This window comes from Acipenser ruthenus, chromosome 27 (genome assembly GCF_902713425.1).
Source record: "Acipenser ruthenus chromosome 27, fAciRut3.2 maternal haplotype, whole genome shotgun sequence".
NCBI classification, from domain to species: domain Eukaryota; kingdom Metazoa; phylum Chordata; class Actinopteri; order Acipenseriformes; family Acipenseridae; genus Acipenser; species Acipenser ruthenus.
This window is the reverse complement of record NC_081215.1, coordinates 7749169-7769448: the sequence shown is the minus strand read 5'-3', so window position 1 is coordinate 7769448 and position 20280 is coordinate 7749169. Positions and strand designations below refer to the sequence as shown.

Genomic DNA, 20280 nt, shown 5'->3' with positions numbered 1-20280 from the left:
CTCAGCAGTGTCTTCAGGGCCAAAGAATGTTACTAGCTTTTATGGGTAATAAAAGGAAAGAAGACATTGAAAGGGATGATTTCTCCACAAACACTAACTGAAAGCATGGCTTGCAAACAGAGGTTTCTTTAACCAAGGGTAGTACCAGATATCATCTTTTAAAACAAAAACACATGTTTACTACAGCATTCAAACCTGTACTGTTGAGACCTATAAAATGCATGGAAGTACACAAGAGGTCAGATTTATGGGGTTATTCTGTTAGCTATACTCTCAAGGGTAATCTAATATGGGTATGAAATCTGGAAGTTATCCTAACTAATGTGATGTTGTCACAGTTTAGATTCACTATGTATCATTTTCAGCCAGCACATCCTGGTTTAGAGCATCTCTATGCCTTCAACAGAGCTCTCAGCATCATGTCTAAGAACACCAGAGTGCAACTATAACTCCTTCTCCCTGGAACACTCTGCCCCATATTGGATGTAGGAAGCACTCTTAGCCAGGATAAGGACTCCGGAGGAACTAACACGAACTAATTCATTCACCGATTAAATCATACCTTTACTACCTTGTATACCTGGCATGTTTAACACCATATTTAAAAGGCTGGATTTGAAAAGAGATTTTGACTTGAAAGCGTACTGTTTGGAAGCTCTAGGGAAATACTTTTTCAATGGGGACGGCAGTTAGTTGGTTAAAGTAAAAAAGGGTATGCCAGAAGGTTTATGAATAAGAGTCCCTCACAATGCAGGTGCGTATTGCTCCACGTTGCAGTGGAACGGACCCAGGAGGCACAAGTCCCAGAGAGAAAGGATGAAAAGATCTGTGTTTCTTTGACAGTCAGGCAGGGTTACTGTGTGAGCTCTGAGAGCCGGGTACCTGCAGAGGTACCTCCCGTAGGCTGCCTCTGTAGCTCTGTGTGTTTGAGGGTCAGGCAGGGTTACTATGTGAGCTCTGAGAGCCAGGTACCTGCAGATGTACCTCCCGCAGGCTGCCTGTGTAGCTCTGGGAGTCCAGCTTCCTCTCCGCGCTCTCCAGCTTCTCCAGGAGCGTGGCTCTCTCCACCAGCAGGTAGGCGATCTGCTCACTGGGGCTGCTGTGGGAGATCTCAGCCAGGCCCTCCTGATCCAGCATCTCCTCCACCTCCTTCAGATGGGCCTCTGCACAACACACACACACACTGGATTAACACTCACTGCACATTGGGTACCTGCTGTTGCAACATATGGAGCTAACCTAGTTGAGTTACTTCTCAATAGTTGTGATGTATATTACTGTACACTGATATCATAGGCATTTGATTGGCTCACCATACTGATCTCTGACTCTGATTGGCTCACTACACTGATTTGGCTATGCTGGTCCATCCAGGCCTCTGATTTGCTATTCTGGTCTAAACCTCTGATTAGCTATTCTGGTCTTTATTCTGATCGCTACTGTCTATCCAGGCATCCGATTGGCTATTCTGCTCTCTCCAGGCCACTGATTGGCTAGTTTGATTTCTATCCTGGTCTCTCCAGGCTGTAATTGACTCACCTTGCTCGAGCCTCAGCTGCTGCAGTTCCCCACGGAGCTGCTCGTTCTCTCGCTCATACTCAGCGGTCAGGGCCTCGCGTTCCTCAGACAGGTTGCGGATGTGATCCACATAGTTCTCCACCTGCAAGGCACACAACAGAGTCTAATGGACGTGGAGCTGGGCAGGATTCCACACCTGTCTGGGTTTCAGCTCTGCAGGATTCCACACCTGGCTGGGTTTCAGCTCGGCAGGATTCCACACTTGCTGGCTGGGTTCAAGCTCGGCAGGATTCCACACCTGGCTGGGTTTCAGCTCGGCAGGATTCCACACCTGGCTGGGTTTCAGCTTGGCAGGATTCCACACACCCTGGTTGAGCTCTAGAGAGGGCTGAGCTAGCCAGAGTGGGGTGATGCAAAACACCTGACAGGAAAACACTAAGAGACACCCAGAAACGCACTGCTCATGGTAGCAGAGAGGAATCTGAGGCTCAAACTGCAGTGCAACAGGAGTCTTCCAGTACTGCCATCCTGTCGCTGAAACTACTGTATATTCCTGTCTGTCATCACACAAAGGCTTGTGAGTAATAGACTGAGGATATGTTGTTTAACCAGTTCAGGAATGACATGGTAGAAATTCTGAACCAACTTGATGTCAACATACTTTCACATACGAGACATTAAATAGGCACTTCTGAATGGTTCATATTGTATTGTAGTTGAAGGACAGGAAAGTTCAAAAGTAAATTTGATCACACAACAGGGCTGCTTTGCCTTGCTACTATATGCCTTAAAAGCAATCTTCGCTACCTTTTCTGCTGGGGCTTCCCTTAAACACAGGGGGTCCCCTTTGTAAATCACCGACATGAGGTGCCAACACTGTACTGACAACAAGTAGTGGGAGACTGAATAATAAATGAGGTCTGAAATAAATAACACGTGTTCTACTGAGCAGAAGAGTGTTTCATTTCTTTCATAGGCAATTTGATAGGGGTTGTACTTGGTGTAGTTTACTCCCGAGAGATTTGTTTTTATTGTTGTTTAGTATGGATTGTACTTTGAAATCTTGCAAATCCCATATTGCTCCCAGCACTAATCGCTTGTTCTGTGTTGCTGAAGATGTGGCGATTATCTTCGGCAGGGTGCAGAAACCCGGCCCGTGAGGTCCGGAGTCCTCCAAGGTTTATTGGTATCATTAAATAATTAACTGAGCGAGACCTGGGAGGAGGTTCAATTGGGTCAGTTCAGTAATTCAGGGTACAGGAGGAACAAAGACCAGGAGTTAATTCTGCAGTATTACTGGGGGTGAATGCTAGTTGCCTGTCCTCACCTCTTTCATCTCTGCTACCTGTTGCGAGCGCACCTCCTCCAGGTCCTGAGTGAGGGCGCGCAGGCTGCCCTCGCTGCGCAGGTACAGACGCCACAGGTGACGCAGCTGCTCGTCCGCCGTGGCCCCGGGCTCCTGCCCATCCTCCCTCAGCCTCTGGAGGATGTCATCCAGCTCACCTTGCTCCTGCAGACAACAGCAGCATGGGTGAGCTCTCCCACACACACACAGAGGCAGGGGGCTCAATGCACCATAGGCACAGTCAGTGTCACAGCTTCCTTCATAGCAAAAAAAGGATTTTGTTGGTACAATCAACTCTCCTCCTAAAACACACAGGGCTAAAGTATGCAATATTGTGTGACACCAAGCAATCATATTTTAATAGGATTGTAGAAACCGCAGCTGGGGAATGTATTATTGCAGAGATCAATGGACTGTGTTTGTATGCATGCCTTGAAGTACATTCTTTCTCTAAATTTGTCATCCAATGTTTAGGCTAGTAACATGTACTGTACACAACCAATGTAATTACCACAAAACTCAATTACAGGAGGGAGGAGTAGTTTTGTACTGTTGAAAATATTAGATTTCTCTTCCTTTGCACTCGCTTGCTAATTCTCAAGCAAGTACTTCCAGTCTGAGGACAATAGTTCACCGAAAGAGAAAGTATCTCGGTGGATCTGTCCAGGGAGCACGACCTGTGCAACAAACATCCTCTTGAGACCCACAATGGTTCTGTTCATTAGATTGCATTCCCCTTTGAACTACTGATAATTGAGACCCAAAGAGATTCCCTAACATCTTAGGGAAAAAAAGAACCAATAGAAAACAACATACATTTTAGAACAACAGTAAATAGTTACAAAAATTCCCAGCAGTTTTAAAACAGTAAGTTCACAATTAGAGCACCAGACACTATCAAATACATCATTTATTAATATTTCTTTTAAAATGGCGACACCTTGAGCTGTTCGCCTATTTTAACCTCAACTATTGGACTCATTATAGCCCTGCCACTCCCTGTATATTAATGTGCTTTAGGTAATGATCACTGTAAAGTTATTAATGCTTCCATGGTGCACTTACGGAGAAAGTCTGGCGCATTGTTCGGACCCACTTCCACATGAGGCAGATTGTCTATGTCCAGAGTAAATCTGTGCAGCTGAATGGTAAACGGACTTGCTGTGCTGAAGCCTGTACAGAACACTCCCCAGCAGCCCATTTCTCTGGTGTTGGTCTGTTTCCATGAGAACTGCCTGGCTGCCCCACACAAGGGACTGGAGAGGGCCAGCAGAGACACGTCCCTCCGTATTACTGAAACCCAAACCCTTCATTTCAGCACAGAGGGACAATAGCCACCACCAGCAGCAGCAGGGGAGGTCTGTTACTGTCACAGCCAAACAATGCCTTACTGTGAGAAAATCTGATACTGTACAAAACTCAGAAAAGTTGATTCCAGGTCCCCGAGTGGCTCACCTGGTAGAAGCACAGCCACGTGGTGCACAAACTAACAACCGCTCTCACGAAAGGGATCAAAGTTTCCGGTGGGGGTCCTCAGTCAGGACACCTAATGTCATGGGGGCCTGGAGTTCGGGAACCCCTGTGCTAAATTACAGTGACTTAGCAACTTACTAAAACAGATGGTTTGGGTGCAGCAACGGCAGGTGGTAAGGGGTTGCAGTACGTCATGGTTTCAGCACTGTAGCTCTGCGGTTGTAGCGCTGACTGCTAGATTGCAGGCAGGTATTCTGGGGATATGAGCAGCTCAGGGGTTAGGAGTGCTTGGAAGATAATGTGGATAGAGCAGCAGCTGCTTACTGAAGTGGAACACACTCCCCTGTACTGTAGATGCAGTGCGGCATTGAAGAAGCGGTCTCAGGTTAGAGCAGTGGTTCGGTGCTAAGGGTGTAGCAATTCATTGTGTATCTTTCTTTACATTATACAGGGGTGTATCATTAAATCCCTATTCTGTACATATTTACATAAGACATGGTCAACTTTATCATCATACTGATAGCCCTTATTTTGAATGTACAGCCGTGGTGGGGATGTTTCGGAATGGCAATTAGGATTGGCAGCACTGGAATTTGAGAACTGAGCAGTTCAGACTGCAAGAACACTTATGCACAGTTTCATTATTATACTCCACAGAAACAAACACTTAAAGAATGCGAGCCATCTGAATCCACCTGCCTTGCATCAAGCCCTGAGAAACAGGATACCCCCTCTTACCATGCAGTGTGAAGTCTCCAGTCACACCCTGCAAAAGAAGCACACACAGACACCCAGACTGCATGCCTCACTAACAAAATGCTCAGTTGCCGTGTCTGTTCGGATTGCATCGTAACCTGAGAGGGTCCCACTACAAATAGAGGCCCAAGGGCGTCTAAATGGCCTACAAAACATTTTCAAAAAAGGGCTTTAAAAAGAGCCCTGAATCTGGTGAGAAGGGGCGACTGTGTCTCAAAGGTACAGAGCCCTGTTCCTGGTTCCTGTCTGATTCAGCCTGACGCATTATAATTCCTGCCCACTGAGCTGTGTCTGGCTGCCTGCTTCTATCCCTACACCTGGGCTCTGTGGAACGAGTTGATCTGGTAACTGTGGAATTCTTGACTGACATCCTTGGAGCCTCATTCAATAAAGGCACACAGGAGTAAAATCCCTCAAATATAAGAGTTAATTCCAGGTATACCACCGACTGATCTTCATTGTGCTTTTATTCAAATCATCCAGCTCAGCTTGCTCATGCAGACAACAGCAGCATGGGTAAGCTCTCCCACACACACACACACACACACAGACAGAGGCAGGGGGCTAAATGCACCACAGGTACAGTCTGTGTCGCAACTTCCTTCATAGCAAAATATAATGCACACATGTAGAGTGAAGCTGCTTTTTCAGAAATTGTGGCTTGAAACCTGGTTCCAGAAGACCTAGTTTGAGGGAACTTTACTGTTTCAAACCTGGATTTCAGGATTGGCGTCTACACTGAGAGGGATTCAGAATTACCCTTCAATATACCCCCTGAAAGGGGAACTGACTGGCTATCGCATTCTGCTCTCTAAGCCGCAGAAGGTGAGTATTTGGTGCTCTCAAATGAATAGGCACACAGTTCATTTAAGATAAGAAACCATAACAACAAAAACTTCCGCTCATAACCAAATGACCTGGGGCTCAAATACACGTATACAGATAATGTGAAAGTAATGCGTGCAATATTTACCTGTTGAGGATTGTCCATGGCTTCTGGCTGGGTCTACAGAAAACCCTCCTACAAGCGTACCCTGTATGAACAGTCCATGGTGTGTGAATTATCGAGATTGGTTGTACCAGCTCCAAAAAAGCTGTGCAACTAAATATAGTCGAGTGGTTTTATTTGTACCCTCGTTAAATTCACACTTCTATAAAAAGTAATTCGATGTGTCCGTCCTCATACAATGAGATCAATTATTTAACTCTCCTCAGAGAGATCTTTGCAAACATTCAGTGCAGAGAATCCTTTGGTGCATGAAGCTAACGCGTACAAAGACCTGTAGTTCAACACTCACAAACCCGCAACATTCACTTCTGAGCGGTTTTATTTTTTAATTTAACAGTGTGAGTTTGCTAAGTTTCAACAATAAGTATATGTATTACTGCACCCAGAATTTTATATTAATACAAAAGTTTATAAAAACTCTTCCTGTATGAGGGTTAGAGAGTGGAAGTCGCTGGTATTGTCAGGGTGAATGGGGAGCAGCAGCTTCACGGTGAGGTGTCTTAGTATCCCACTTCAAAACACCCCTGTTCCACCACGCTTGCTCTGAAACACGCTGCGAGTCACCCTTTAACAGAACAGCCCAGTTTAAGTGTTTGTTGCTTTAGTTTCAGGCAGGAGTGCTGAAGCCTTAAATCATTCTTACGAGATCCTCAGTTCAATTTTCTTCGCTTTGGTACTGCAGCTGTCACAGTCAAACCGATACCCAAATAAGGCTATGTTTTCAGTCTAGAGTATAGTATTGTACAACTGCTCTAGATTATAGTTTTGGTCTCCCAGTTAGTTTTACTTGTGCGACTGTGTTTATTTAAATTTAAAGACGTTCCAATTACTCGTAATGTTACAGATTCCGCAAAAAAAAAATAAAAAAAAATCCCTTTTGCATCAGATGTACCTGGGTGCGGAGTTCAAGTTGCAATTGCCGGTGTAGCGATTTTAAGTTAGGTCCTTTTGTCCTTACGTTGTACACAGTGCACACTGTATCCAATACAATAACAACAACATTGTTGGACTATTGAGTCCAATGGCATTGGACTCAATACGGGACATCTACGGAGTCTTCGGTTGGTGTGTTGACTGTATCTGCATCGCGTCTTAATCAAATCTTACCGAGCAAGGGCACAGTTATCTGTACTCAACAACTTGTGTATGTTAACACAGCAGTAACTGTCTACTAATCTAGACGGAGAACACAGCGTCCTTGTGAGAAATTGTGTTTTTCGAACCCCGTTTTCAGTAGCGGAAGCCCGGATCAGTAATCCCCGTTCCTTGGATTCGCTCCTCCGCGGCTCTGGGGGTTCAGCAGTATCTGCACTCGCTGTGTTGTTTAGCCAGAGACCGTTTTCAAAGGTCGGGGGATGCTGACTTCACGATCTGATATTTCTGCGGGCTGTAGCGTTGCCTGCCCGATCCCGTCTTCATGGCGCGGTTCTTGGAAATGCCAGGTTAGCACTGCCTGTGGCCAGGGGACAGCTTTCTGCTCCAGGGATGCGCTTATCTCCACAGCCGAGCGCAGAACGCAGTTGCCGAGGCCGCAGGGAGCCTTGGCAACGGGACAAACCATTTGCCATCATCTCACAGTTTGGAGGGGGAAGGGAATACAGCAACACAAATAAAATAAACCAGTTTGAAATTGGAATGAGAAATAAAAATGACTTTTAACTAAATGTAAACCGTTATGTATTACATTTATGATCAATATTGATGTTGTTGTTTTAATTTAATTACTTATTTACATTCTGCAATTGTTTACTCCCCAGAAGATACGAGTGTTTCGAGAACACATTGTACAAACAAAATATGTTCCCAGCTGCTCACGTTTCGCAATTTTTTAAAATATTTTTATCCCTCTGAACAGGACTCGTTCGGTAACACATATGCTAAGACGTTTGCTGAAATATTATGCTTACATTTTTAAGCTTGCTGGAACTTTTGTGAACTTTTAAAAGTTGGTATACATTGTTTCTGACCGGAGGAGATTATTGTATGCATAACCGGAAACACGTGTAAACTGCAGTCCGATCATCAACATGGGGCGGCCAAGGAGGTAAATGGAGAACTTTGAGAATTTTGTTTAATAAAATATAATAGTTGTGGAATTCAGACGCGGGATATTAAAATGGTATTTACAAGCTTTCAAACTAAAAGCGACTTGGTTGGGTGTAAATACTGGAGATTCATATAACTAGAGAGTAAAATGAGCGACTGCTTGTTGTCTCCACTTCGTCCCTGGGTCTCTTACAAAGCCTAAATGCACGCTGTAGCGTACAGCATTCTAGCTAGGTAACCGTCCTATGTGGATATACGTGGTTTGATTGAGTTGTGGCACATCTTTTCTGTGTAAACCGTAGATTGTTGCTGATTGACAAGAGTGATACAATCTCTTATGTACTGAAAAACTTTGCATTTGACTTGTATCCAGTGTTCTATATCATTAGTCCATCCACACACGAGACCAGCATTTGTTTAAAAGCTTCCAATTCCATTGACCTGTATGTGTTTTACTGTTATCTTCACTATGTCGTTGTTCGCCAGCATGCTGGGTGTTTTTTTATTGCACAATAAAACAGTGTTTAATCTTATCTGAGGTGCTTTGACAATGATCATCCAACACTGTTCAGCACTCAGTAACGTTGGATTTAGAAATACTGAAAGAAAATTCAACGACAAACGTTTGGACTAATTGAAACGTTCATCATTGAATTTCATTTCTTTTGCTTTGTGCTTTGACAATGAGTTCAGGAGCTGCTCTTCGGTTCTAGTTCTAGTTGCTTACCGTAGACACATGATGCGTAGGCCACATTGTATACCAAAGTGTCTTTTTCTTATATTACTAAGTGTGCCAGCACCATCTAGTGCACAGCTGACGCGGGCTGTTATTTCTTTAATTACACTTTGGCTAGTTTAGTTTGTTACATTTATCTATGGCAGGCGGCAACTGGAATGGAACTAAGAACAGCTCCTGATCTCGACTGATAGTACCTTAACACAGACTTGTCAAAAAACGTAAAACACACAGTATTTGAGTTCATGCAAGACGTCTGTGTACTGTATAAATGAATATGTATAGCTGACCCTGTCTTTTATGGTCTAAGAGTGTCTTTGGGTGGGCCAGTTCTGTGACCCAAGATGCCAAATACTTTCCTCTCGCATTCGTTCTGCTTATCTGAACTACTTCAGTGTTTACCAATATACCTTGTTCTGTCTTTCTTATTTTAACTCAAGGTCTGTGAGTCGGAAAAAGCCTCAAAAAAAGGAAGAATATGACAGTGATGATCCCTTGGCTTACAAGGACATGCCCGTCCCTGACAAGGTAAGGTCTCTTACTTGGATTTGCCCTGAAGCCCTGGACCTGAGTGTACAGTGATTAGCATACACAATTCTAATAGTCATCAGCCTGATGGTCCACAGAGCTAATGACATTGTTATGTGTATCTTCCCTTTAAACCATTGACTGAAGGAAGCAGACAGTCAGTGAGCCTGTGAAGACGTGTGTGTGCGTCTCTGTGTCTGTGTATCTGTCTCTCTGTGTGCCTGTGCGTGTCTGTCTCTATCTCAGGTGTCTCTGTCTCTATCTCAGTGTGTCTGTGTGTCTCTGTGTCTGTCTGTGTCTCTGTGTATCTGCCTATGTGTTTGTGCGCCTGTGCGTGTCTGTCTGGATTTTGTGTCTCTGTCTCTCTGTGTGCCTGTGTGTGTCTGTCTCTGTCTCAGGTGTGTCTGTTTCTGTGTGAGTGATTGCAACGGTAATGCATTCCCACAGCCTGTTCAAACACCCTTGCACCAGCAGGATTACACACATTGTTGCCTTGCTCCCTCTTTTTCTAAATTCAGATAATTGGTATTTGGGACAGTTCCAGATGGCTGTTTCAGTTTGTTTTTTGATACTGTCTGTAAAGTAACATATTGCAGTGGTAACACCCCCTGTGCAGTGTATATGTGTGAATTTTATATCAGGAGGGCGAACAGCATTCCAGTTGTATTGCTTTGTGACTCGTACTCTGTAGTGTGACGTGCCGCCTTGTTTTTGTCTGTAGAAGTCCTCCCAGTATTTCCAAGATGAAGTCGATGATTTCCACGAAGAGAAGGTTAAGGTTTGTACTTCAGATTTCAAGTAGAATATAAAAAAGATGGTTTTCAAGCCGGCAATTCCTGTGTAATGCCAGAAGAACTTAAACTGTGCCTCTCTATGTGCCCAAGCAGTTACCTGTCAGCTGTTTGGACAGTGCTTCTTTTGCACACCTATTATCTCTATCTGTCTGTTCTTCACCAGAATAGGGGTCTAACCAGTATTTAGGGCCCTATGAAATCAGTTTATTTATTTTTTTCAGATTTAGTTTCTACAGTTTTAAAACTGTTTCCGTTGTTTTAAATCAAAACAGTGACAAGTTAAGTGGGACGAAAGTAAACCGGTCATTGAAATAGGCATCCCCATCCAAATGTGTGGTAATTTTACTCTAGAAAACCTGCAAAAAAATGTGTTTATTTTATAAATTAATAAAGCACATAACCAAAGATATTGATATAACATGTTGATACAGCTTCCAAAGTCTCTTGAGCTTTACCCTTCTGAATGCTGTGCCAGTAGTAGAATATCTGTGCTGGCGGTGCTGTTACTCTGTGTTTCTGCGCATGCGCCACGATACGGGACTGTGCTCACAAAATACCAGTGTTCATAATACTTACGCACTGTCAGAATTTGCCAATGTTACCGTTTTGTTCAAGAGACCTTGGGTAAAAGGGAAATTCACTTCAAAAGTTTGATACTTTTTTTTTTTTTAACATAGCCAAAATCTGCAAAATTTGACACCACTCCATTGACTGGCCAATAGAACATTTTCTCCCACGCTCTCTCCGTATCCCATAACCCTTTGCACACAGCGTGACAGATGTAAAGGGGGAGTTGAGTATCTTTCTATATAGAATATCTATGGCCCTATGCATTCCATTAAGCCAGATCTCTGTTGTTTTTCTGTCTTGTCCAGTAACCCGTCTAGAGCATGCAATAATCACTTCTCCTGTGTTTTGTTTTGTTCATGTAGAAGCTCATGGCAAGTAGAGTTGATCTTGACAGCGACCCAGAAGATACTGCTGATGAGGTAAGGCAAAGTTACTTGCGGATGGCTGTTTTCAGTGCAGGATTACCGAGTGGGAGAACTGAGTATAAAATAATAGAGACTCTCCTCTTCTTCAGTGCTGAAGGAAATTTAGATGCAGCATTTAAAAAAACCCTAACAGAGTCTTCTTGCATTGTTGAAGCATTTGTGTTACTGTATACAGTAACCCCAGTCATAAGCAGGGCTTTCTGAATTGGGTTTTTATATTGAACCCGCCTTTGCTAACACATTTTCTGCTTTTGGTCTAGGATCACAATACAGACAATAAGTACCTCTATTATGATATGATCCATAATGCAGAAGTCTCAGGATTCATCGATAAACAATAAATCGCTACACCTCTAGTTTGATGTCTTTTAATATTTAACAAATCATAAAGAAATGTGTCAAGGTTCCTTGCTACTAGTTCTGTCGCATTATCAGTTTTTATTAGTGCAAAGGCTTTGCTACATTACCCCATGAAAGCAAATGTCCAGATTTAGTGTAATATTTGCATGTGTAAATGCTGTCATGCTTGTCACCTGCACAGGTGCACTGTAAAGCTATGTCCAAAGGTTTTGCATCACCCTAATTTTGCTTTATAAAGACGAATGAAACCTGCTGAATAATGTGACTTTTCAAAATCTAACACGAAATACTGTGCTACTATTATGGCTTCCGGTAGACTTTGGCAATATCATTTTGTACTTTCTTAGATGCCAGGATGTTAAATAAAAGATCTAAATGATGTTCATCATATAGATTTAATTATGTCTCAGTCCTAAAATTCTAGGTGATGTAAAACTTTTGGCCATAGCTGTGCTTCTGTAATCCTGGCCTGTGGAGTCGAATACATCCACAGCATGTGTGCTCTTGTGCCTCACACCTTTAACATCCTGACACTGCCTGCAGCAAAGCCCCCTGCATCTGCAACACAAGGCTGAGTTTTACACACCAACTTCCAATTACAGGACTGGTGCAACTGCTCTCAAAGCGTTTAGACTACAGTTTCTAAAACCCAAACGAAAATTGATCAAACTTTAGAACATTGATACAAGTTTTGTGAATGTGGCCTCGAGATGTGCCGTTTCTATACGTCGGTGACAGTCTTTTAAAAGGGACTGAGTCACCAGGCTGGGTTGTGGGGCCTGTAGTTTAATCCTGTCTCTCTCTCTCTCTCTCAGGAGGAGGTGATGGGTCTGGATCTGACAGACTCTGAGGAGGAGGAAGACATGGAAAGCGACCTGGAGCAGAAAAGGGATGAAGGTGAGCGATGAAGCTTCTGCTGTATGTAGTGTGCTGAGCAGGGACCTGCGCTGTGTGCTACACTGCTGTATATAGTGTGATGAGCAGGGACCGGCGCTGTGTGCTACACTGCTGTATATAGTGTGATGAGCAGGGACCGGCGCTGTGTGCTACACTGCTGTATATAGTGTGCTGAGCAGGGACCTGCGCTGTGTGCTACACTGCTGTATATAGTGTGATGAGCAGGGACCTGCGCTGTGTGCTACACTGCTGTATATAGTGTGATGAGCAGGGACCTGTGCTGTGTGCTACACTGCTGTATATAGTGTGATGAGCAGGGACCGGCGCTGTGTGCTACACTGCTGTATATTGTGTGATGAGCAGGGACCTGCGCTGTGTGCTACACTGCTGTATATAGTGTGATGAGCAGGGACCGGCGCTGTGTGCTACACTGCTGTATATAGTGTGATGAGCAGGGACCGGCGCTGTGTGCTACACTGCTGTATATAGTGTGATGAGCAGGGACCTGCACTGTGTGCTACACTGCTGTATATAGTGTGATGAGCAGGGACCGGCGCTGTGTGCTACACTGCTGTATATAGTGTGATGAGCAGGGACCTGCGCTGTGTGCTACACTGCTGTATATAGTGTGATGAGCAGGGACCGGCGCTGTGTGCTACACTGCTGTATATAGTGTGATGAGCAGGGACCGGCGCTGTGTGCTACACTGCTGTATATAGTGTGATGAGCAGGGACCTGCACTGTGTGCTACACTGCTGTATATAGTGTGATGAGCAGGGACCGGCGCTGTGTGCTACACTGCTGTATATAGTGTGATGAGCAGGGACCGGCGCTGTGTGCTACACTGCTGTATATAGTGTGATGAGCAGGGACCGGCGCTGTGTGCTACACTGCTGTATATAGTGTGATGAGCAGGGACCGGCACTGTGTGCTACACTGCTGTATATTGTGTGATGAGCAGGGACCGGCGCTGTGTGCTACACTGCTGTATATAGTGTGCTGAGCAGGGACCGGCGCTGTGTGCTACACTGCTGTATATTGTGTGATGAGCAGGGACCGGCGCTGTGTGCTACACTGCTGTATATAGTGTGATGAGCAGGGACCTGCGCTGTGTGCTACACTGCTGTATATAGTGTGATGAGCAGGGACCGGCGCTGTGTGCTACACTGCTGTATATTGTGTGATGAGCAGGGACCTGCGCTGTGTGCTACACTGCTGTATATTGTGTGATGAGCAGGGACCGGCGCTGTGTGCTACACTGCTGTATATTGTGTGATGAGCAGGGACCGGCGCTGTGTGCTACACTGCTGTATATAGTGTGCTGAGCAGGGACCGGCGCTGTGTGCTACACTGCTGTATATTGTGTGATGAGCAGGGACCGGCACTGTGTGCTACACTGCTGTATATAGTGTGCTGAGCAGGGACCGGCGCTGTGTGCTACACTGCTGTATATTGTGTGATGAGCAGGGACCGGCACTGTGTGCTACACTGCTGTATATAGTGTGATGAGCAGGGACCGGCGCTGTGTGCTACACTGCTGTATATAGTGTGATGAGCAGGGACCGGCGCTGTGTGCTACACTGCTGTATATAGTGTGATGAGCAGGGACCGGCACTGTGTGCTACACTGCTGTATATAGTGTGATGAGCAGGGACCGGCGCTGTGTGCTACACTGCTGTATATAGTGTGATGAGCAGGGACCGGCACTGTGTGCTACACTGCTGTATATAGTGTGATGAGCAGGGACCGGCGCTGTGTGCTACACTGCTGTATATAGTGTGATGAGCAGGGACCGGCACTGTGTGCTACACTGCTGTATATTGTGTGATGAGCAGGGACCGGCGCTGTGTGCTACACTGCTGTATATAGTGTGCTGAGCAGGGACCGGCGCTGTGTGCTACACTGCTGTATATTGTGTGATGAGCAGGGACCGGCGCTGTGTGCTACACTGCTGTATATAGTGTGATGAGCAGGGACCTGCGCTGTGTGCTACACTGCTGTATATAGTGTGATGAGCAGGGACCGGCGCTGTGTGCTACACTGCTGTATATTGTGTGATGAGCAGGGACCGGCGCTGTGTGCTACACTGCTGTATATTGTGTGATGAGCAGGGACCGGCGCTGTGTGCTACACTGCTGTATATTGTGTGATGAGCAGGGACCGGCACTGTGTGCTACACTGCTGTATATAGTGTGCTGAGCAGGGACCTGCACTGTGTGCTACACTGCTGTATAGAAGCAGGTTGTGTTCTGTGGGTTTTATTGCACACAACTCTACATTCACACTGCAGCAGGGTCATTTTCACATTCCGGTAACACCACGTTTGCACCCAAACAATTAAAACCGCATTAAATATGTAATAATATTATCCCGTACACTTTAAGGTTTTTAATGTAAAACACTTTTATTATTATTATGAAGGAAAAAAAAATCAACAGATTCCATGTTCAAATTTGGATGACTGTCTCTGGCAGCTAGTTCCTCGTTGCTTGTAGTAATGATAGTTTTATAACAGGTTTCAGGCTTACTGGAGCAACATAGCTCCATGCAACAAATGGTCATGGACCTGACTAATTCAAATGCATTGTCATTTGGATCTTTAGTTCTCAAATTGTTCAATAAATGCAGTAGGCTGTACTACCTGTATAGCTGCCGTGTGTCCTGCAGTAAGGATTAGAGTTAGTGTTAATCTGCTGTGCCTTGTCTTTCCTCACAGCTCTTCCCAATGAGCAGGCCTGGGGGCTCAGGAAGAAGGTATTCTACGACACAGACTACGTGGATTCCAGTAAGCGCTTCACCTTGGCACACCGTGCATTTTATTACAGTGATCATTGATAGAGTACATCCAGATCATTTTGATGTTGACTTTAATACAAAGTTTATCATTGTTGGTTATTCTAGTTTTATCTTGAGGTTAATGTTTTTGATGTTGTAAACATTTTAAATGGCACACATAATTGTCCCCGAACACCAGGATCCCTTTAAAAGGTTTTTCTTTTGACTGGCTGCTCAAATGATTGCAGTAGATGTGAGTTACAACTGCTGAAGTTTTCCAAAGAGTAAATAGAAAGGGTTGCAGTTCCACAGAGGCAGCCTGGCGGTTAAGCTGTGATAGCTCAGCTGAGGTGTTTGTGTTTCAGAGGGGAAGACCCAGCAGGAGGCTGAGGCAGAGGAGGAGGAGGAAGAGCAGGAGGCCAAAAGCATCCAGAGCAGACTGGTGGGGCAGCTGAGTGAGGAGGACTACGATCTGCACCTCCTGCAGGTACAGCAACCGCTGAGCGAGAGCCCTGGGTTGGAGGGGTCTTAGTGCAGCACAGTGCTCTCTCAGACTGGTGTTTAAGCAGGTTCTGGCCACCCCTGTTTTAAAGCTGGTGTACCATCTTCATGTTCAATTATACACTAAAATGCAGTCCTTTGCTGTTGATTTACTACAGTGCATCCTATTCCCCCACTCCCATTTAGTTTGACGTTAGTTTCAGTTATAGGGACACTAGCACCCCCTTCTGAAACGTGCATGCTCCGTGTGTGGCTCTGTGAGCCCTGAAGCCCTGCACCCCTGCAGTTTATAAATGACAGCGGCCTCGTCCACAGGAGTTCTCCACAGAGCAGGAGGCTGCGAAGAAGCCTGAGAAGGAGGAGCTGATTGTCAAGGACCTGGAGAAGATGAGCCACAAGGAGAAGATGAAGCTGCTCAAGAAAGAGTCCCCAGAGCTGCTGGAGCTCATCCAGGACTTCAAAGACAAGGTCAGACACACACACACACACAGGCTGGGGTTCAAATGGGTTTTTTATTGGATTAAGTATGTTCTTGTTTTTAAACCTCCTTCCAGCTGGTTTCACAGACCTCAGCTGGCACTAATCTTGGACTGTCTAGGTAGGTTAGAACTACCTGGTGTTAACTGTAAGGTAGTGGTAGTGCATGATCCGTGCTAATCAAGGTCTATGAAGGCTAGAATTAAGCAAGTTTAAAAGTGTTTTATTAGGAAGGATTTTTCCAATGACAGAATGACACTGTTCTATACGAAGCGGGTGTGGATTCAGCTGTTTAATTTTGGCTTCACCATACTTTATTACTTATTATATAAACAGAACACTCCCGGAGCGTTCAGGCAGTACTCTGGTTTATTGCACTCATTGGTGGAATAGCTCCAATACCTTGTGTGTGTGTCCTCTGTATATTCCATTCCCTATGCTCTGGGTGTATGCTCGCTGACTAAGAGGAGTGCCTTTGTGTTGTAGCTGACTGAGCTGAAAGATGAGCTGCAGCCTCTGCTGGACATGGTGAAGGAGGGGAGAATCCCCCCCGGAAAGGTGAGTCCCAGACAAGGCTCTGGCCAATGTTGCGCTATGGAGACACACAGAAATGAAGTCATATAAACTTGATAAGAGTAACAGCGTGAACTGTTGTGTTCAAATATTCATTTTTGTTCATGTTTTATTTACAGGGGGCCGACTATCTGCAGACCAAACACCAGCTCTATCTAAAGTAAGTGGTGGAACAGTGAAGCGAGTGCTCCAAATTCTGCGTTATATTCAAAGGTTAGACTTGCTGTAGAACTAGCAGGTTTTGTAGTGTCATCACACAAGCTTAGTGTATAGCAAGACTACCAGCTTGTGTGTTAAAGCAAATAGCAGACTGTCAATTTGGACTGACTGATTAGATTGAAGTAAGACTCGCTATGAGAAACGTGTCTTGGATTGTATCCACTCAGATTACTGTTGTCTCCTCATGCACTTGATGCATCCTGCAGTTATTGTTTAAACATACGTCTCTCACAGGAAACTCAGCGCTCTGATTGGCGTACCTGTTTTTCTTTTCAGTTACTGCACAAATGTAAGTTTTTATTTAGTTCTGAAGGCCAGGAGAATCTCTGCACACAACCACCCTGTGATCGAGAGGCTGGTGACTTACAGGAATGTGAGTATTTGTAACTTTTTTCAGTGCTGTTGTTGCTGCTGCAAAAAAAAAACCCTCTTAAAACTAGGCATGTGGATTCTATACGCCCAGCTTCAATCTGAGCTGGAACAATAATCAATTATGATTTTCTGATCGTTAATTTGTTTAGTCTTGTTTATTAATTATACTGGCAAATGCTTGCTTTGTGTAGCTCCTCTTATGAGTATGTTAATCCTGCAGCTAATCAATGACTTGGGAGGCGTGGATGCCAAGTTATCATCAGAAATCCGCCTGCTGCTTAGCGAAGCACAACATGGCCAGACCAACAGAGCGGTGAAGGAGAAAGGCAAGAATCCACAGAGGAGCGAACGAAAGGTGAGGAAAGAGAGGTGCTCTTTATCTGTTCAGGGAAGTGGAAGCTACATGCACAGTGTTACTTCATTGATCCTTTCTATCTCAGGTATAGTGTTAGTCCATTGACCCCCTCTCTATCTCATGCATGGTGTTAGTGCATTGACCCCCTCTCTATCTCATGCACAGTGTTAGTCCATTGACCCCCTCTCTATCTCATGCATAGTGTTAGTGCATTGACCCCCTCTCTGTCTCATGCATGGTGTTAGTCCATTGACCCTCTCTATCTCATGCACAGTGTTAGTCCATTGACCCCCTCTCTATCTCATGCGTAGTGTTAGTGCATTGACCCCCTCTCTGTCTCATGCATGGTGTTAGTCCATTGACCCTCTCTATCTCATGCATAGTGTTAGTCCATTGACCCCCTCTCTATCTCATACATGGTGTTAGTGCATTGATCCCCTCTCTATCTCATGCATGGTGTTAGTCCATTGGCCCCCTCTCCATCTCATGCTTCGTGTTTATTGTGTTCTTGCTCTCAGGCTGTGAAGTGGCCGGCGGTGTCATCTCAGCCTGCAGGGGGTGCTGCTGCTGATTCTGATCTGGACGAGGAGGCGGCGCTGCATTACTACAGGGAGGCGGAGGAGAGGCTGAAACTGAAGAAGAGGAAGAAGGGGCAGGAGGAGGAGGGGTAAGCAGGCTGTCAACACAAGCACTCGTACTCAGATAGTCCTCAAAATTAGGGGTGTATTGATACAATAATTTCATGATACCACGCATCTAGCAAAGTGCAGGTGCAATACGATATGAATCACAATACATTGTTCTGAGGGGCTATTTTTATGATGTTTAATAAGATTGTAACTATTTTAAGACAAAAATGAAATGATTAAGGACAGTATGTATCCATACCAACTATAAAACACAGTTATTCGTCATTCAAGAAGGGTGAATGTGATGGATCTCTCTGTGTTTCAGATTGGGAGTGGAAGCTGAAGAGGAGCTGGATCCAGATGCAAAGAGAGCCATTACTTACCAGGTGAGCCGGGGCTGGGAGTGTCACAGACCCATAAGTCTGGTTCCTGGCTTCATAGACTGGGGGCTTGTAAGGCTAAGTAGCTTGGAAAAAGCCAGACCTGTCTGTGTCATACTCGGATCTTCCCATGTGAATTTTTGTTTTGTTTTTAATGTTCTGCAGATCGCCAAGAACAAAGGTCTCACTCCTAAGAGGAAGAAGATCGACCGGAACCCCAGAGTCAAGCACCGCGAGAAATTCAGACGTGCCAAGATTCGCAGAAAGGGCCAGGTATGTGTCCAACTAGCAGCTTCAGCATTCTCACTTCATTGACACAGCTATGTCTGTTGAACCTTTACCATCTGCAGCTGAACCACACTATAGAGTGTCTATAACTGCTAATTAATGTCTTCAGGGGACTCTGCCTGCTTATTAAACCACATTTAGGATTTATATTGTCACCCAGTGGTAGCGGAGGTGGCTGTACGTATGTAGTAAACATGTTCGATGTTCTCCTACACGCTGTCAATGTTTTCATATTTCAGTTTCATATTTCACAGGGCATAAGTAAATAAACAAAGTAATTGCTTTATTCCAACTTTTACACGGGAGCATTTGCTACGAGAAAGATTTTGCTTCTAAACATCCCGCTGTGTCCAGTCCAGTCTCCCTCCTGCAACGATGCTGGTGCTGTGCTTGAAATGAGTGGCGTGGTGTTGCAGGAAAGAGCATGATCTGGTACACTGCGATCCTTGGAAGACTCTTTGCTCCTGGCGAGTGCTCCCGAGTTAATGTTGAGAAAGTTGCCCAGCTGATTTATGACCCATGATGTAATTTAAATATGTTTTAAAATATAACCCTGTGATATGGACAACACAGAACACAGCAAAGGTAACGCAAGGCGTTTCTCGTAAATTTTGCAGGGTGCTCTGTAACACTTTAACTAAAGAAGATGTTGCTTTATTGCATTTTAGCAGGATTACTGAAGACACACACAGTCGCAGCTATGACTGGAGCCTGTTTGAAACAGTGTTTCTTTCATTTCAGGTTCGGGAAGTGCGGCGGGAGGAACAAAGATACGGGGGAGAATTATCTGGCATCCGCGCTGGAGTTAAGAAGGGTGTTAAGCTTAGATAAGGATATCATCCACGTGATGTGGGTATTATTTTAGTTGACCTGTTTTTCATCACCATACTGTTCAATAAAAATCACATTTAATTAGGTTTTTGTTTTTTCTTGTGCATGGGTGGGGTGATGTAGCACCTCCAGTAATATCATTCAGTATGCTGTAAGTAGCAGTTTAAATACCATCTGGCAAATATTAAGTCACATCCCCAATGGAACCTGTTAGCAGTAACTACACTTATCATTTTTTTGAGAGTGTAGATCTCACGTTCAGAATGTCAATGACAAAGCATTTGAAACGTTTCAACCACAATAGGGTCTGACACAGCAAAGCGTGAGCGAGAAATACACTCAACTTGATTAGAGGTAGCCACCGAACACTTATTAACATACAATACACTTACAATCTAGAATCATAGATTCCGGTATCTGCAG

General features: G+C 44.7%; 2 protein-coding genes across 6 annotated transcripts in view; one reads left to right on the top strand and one right to left on the bottom strand.

The window, feature by feature from the left end:
- Positions 1-7680, bottom strand: part of LOC117431987 (coiled-coil domain-containing protein 30) — a 37315-nt gene extending 29635 nt beyond the window's left edge. For all 5 annotated transcript variants that reach the window (XM_059002507.1, XM_059002508.1, XM_059002509.1 and 2 more), the window contains exons 1-4: positions 6066-7680; positions 2846-3028; positions 1540-1660; positions 973-1163 (exon numbers count right to left, since the gene is read on the bottom strand). In XM_059002507.1, coding sequence (XP_058858490.1) covers positions 973-1163; positions 1540-1660; positions 2846-3028; positions 6066-6083 — 513 coding nt within the window. In that variant the 5' untranslated portion in view covers positions 6084-7680. The remainder of the gene's footprint in view (positions 1-972; positions 1164-1539; positions 1661-2845; positions 3029-6065) is intronic.
- Positions 7681-7827: 147 nt separating this feature from the next.
- LOC131701891 (something about silencing protein 10-like) lies at positions 7828-19942 on the top strand. Its single transcript, XM_059002512.1, has 16 exons — positions 7828-8145; positions 9324-9411; positions 10133-10189; positions 11138-11194; positions 12376-12457; positions 15174-15242; positions 15598-15719; positions 16049-16201; positions 16697-16768; positions 16903-16943; positions 17279-17375; positions 17595-17729; positions 18248-18396; positions 18684-18744; positions 18904-19011; positions 19768-19942. Exons 1-16 carry the CDS (start codon positions 8129-8131, stop codon positions 19855-19857), a joined length of 1398 nt encoding a protein of 465 aa, XP_058858495.1. The 5' UTR covers positions 7828-8128; the 3' UTR covers positions 19858-19942.
- The last annotated feature ends 338 nt before the right edge of the window (positions 19943-20280 follow it).

Excerpts from the sequence above, each read along its gene's own strand:
- LOC131701891 (XM_059002512.1), top strand. Across the intron at positions 9,412-10,132 it reads ACATGCCCGTCCCTGACAAG|AAGTCCTCCCAGTATTTCCA; the intron begins GTAAGGTCTCTT and ends TTTTGTCTGTAG. Across the intron at positions 16,202-16,696 it reads TCCAGGACTTCAAAGACAAG|CTGACTGAGCTGAAAGATGA; the intron begins GTCAGACACACA and ends TTTGTGTTGTAG.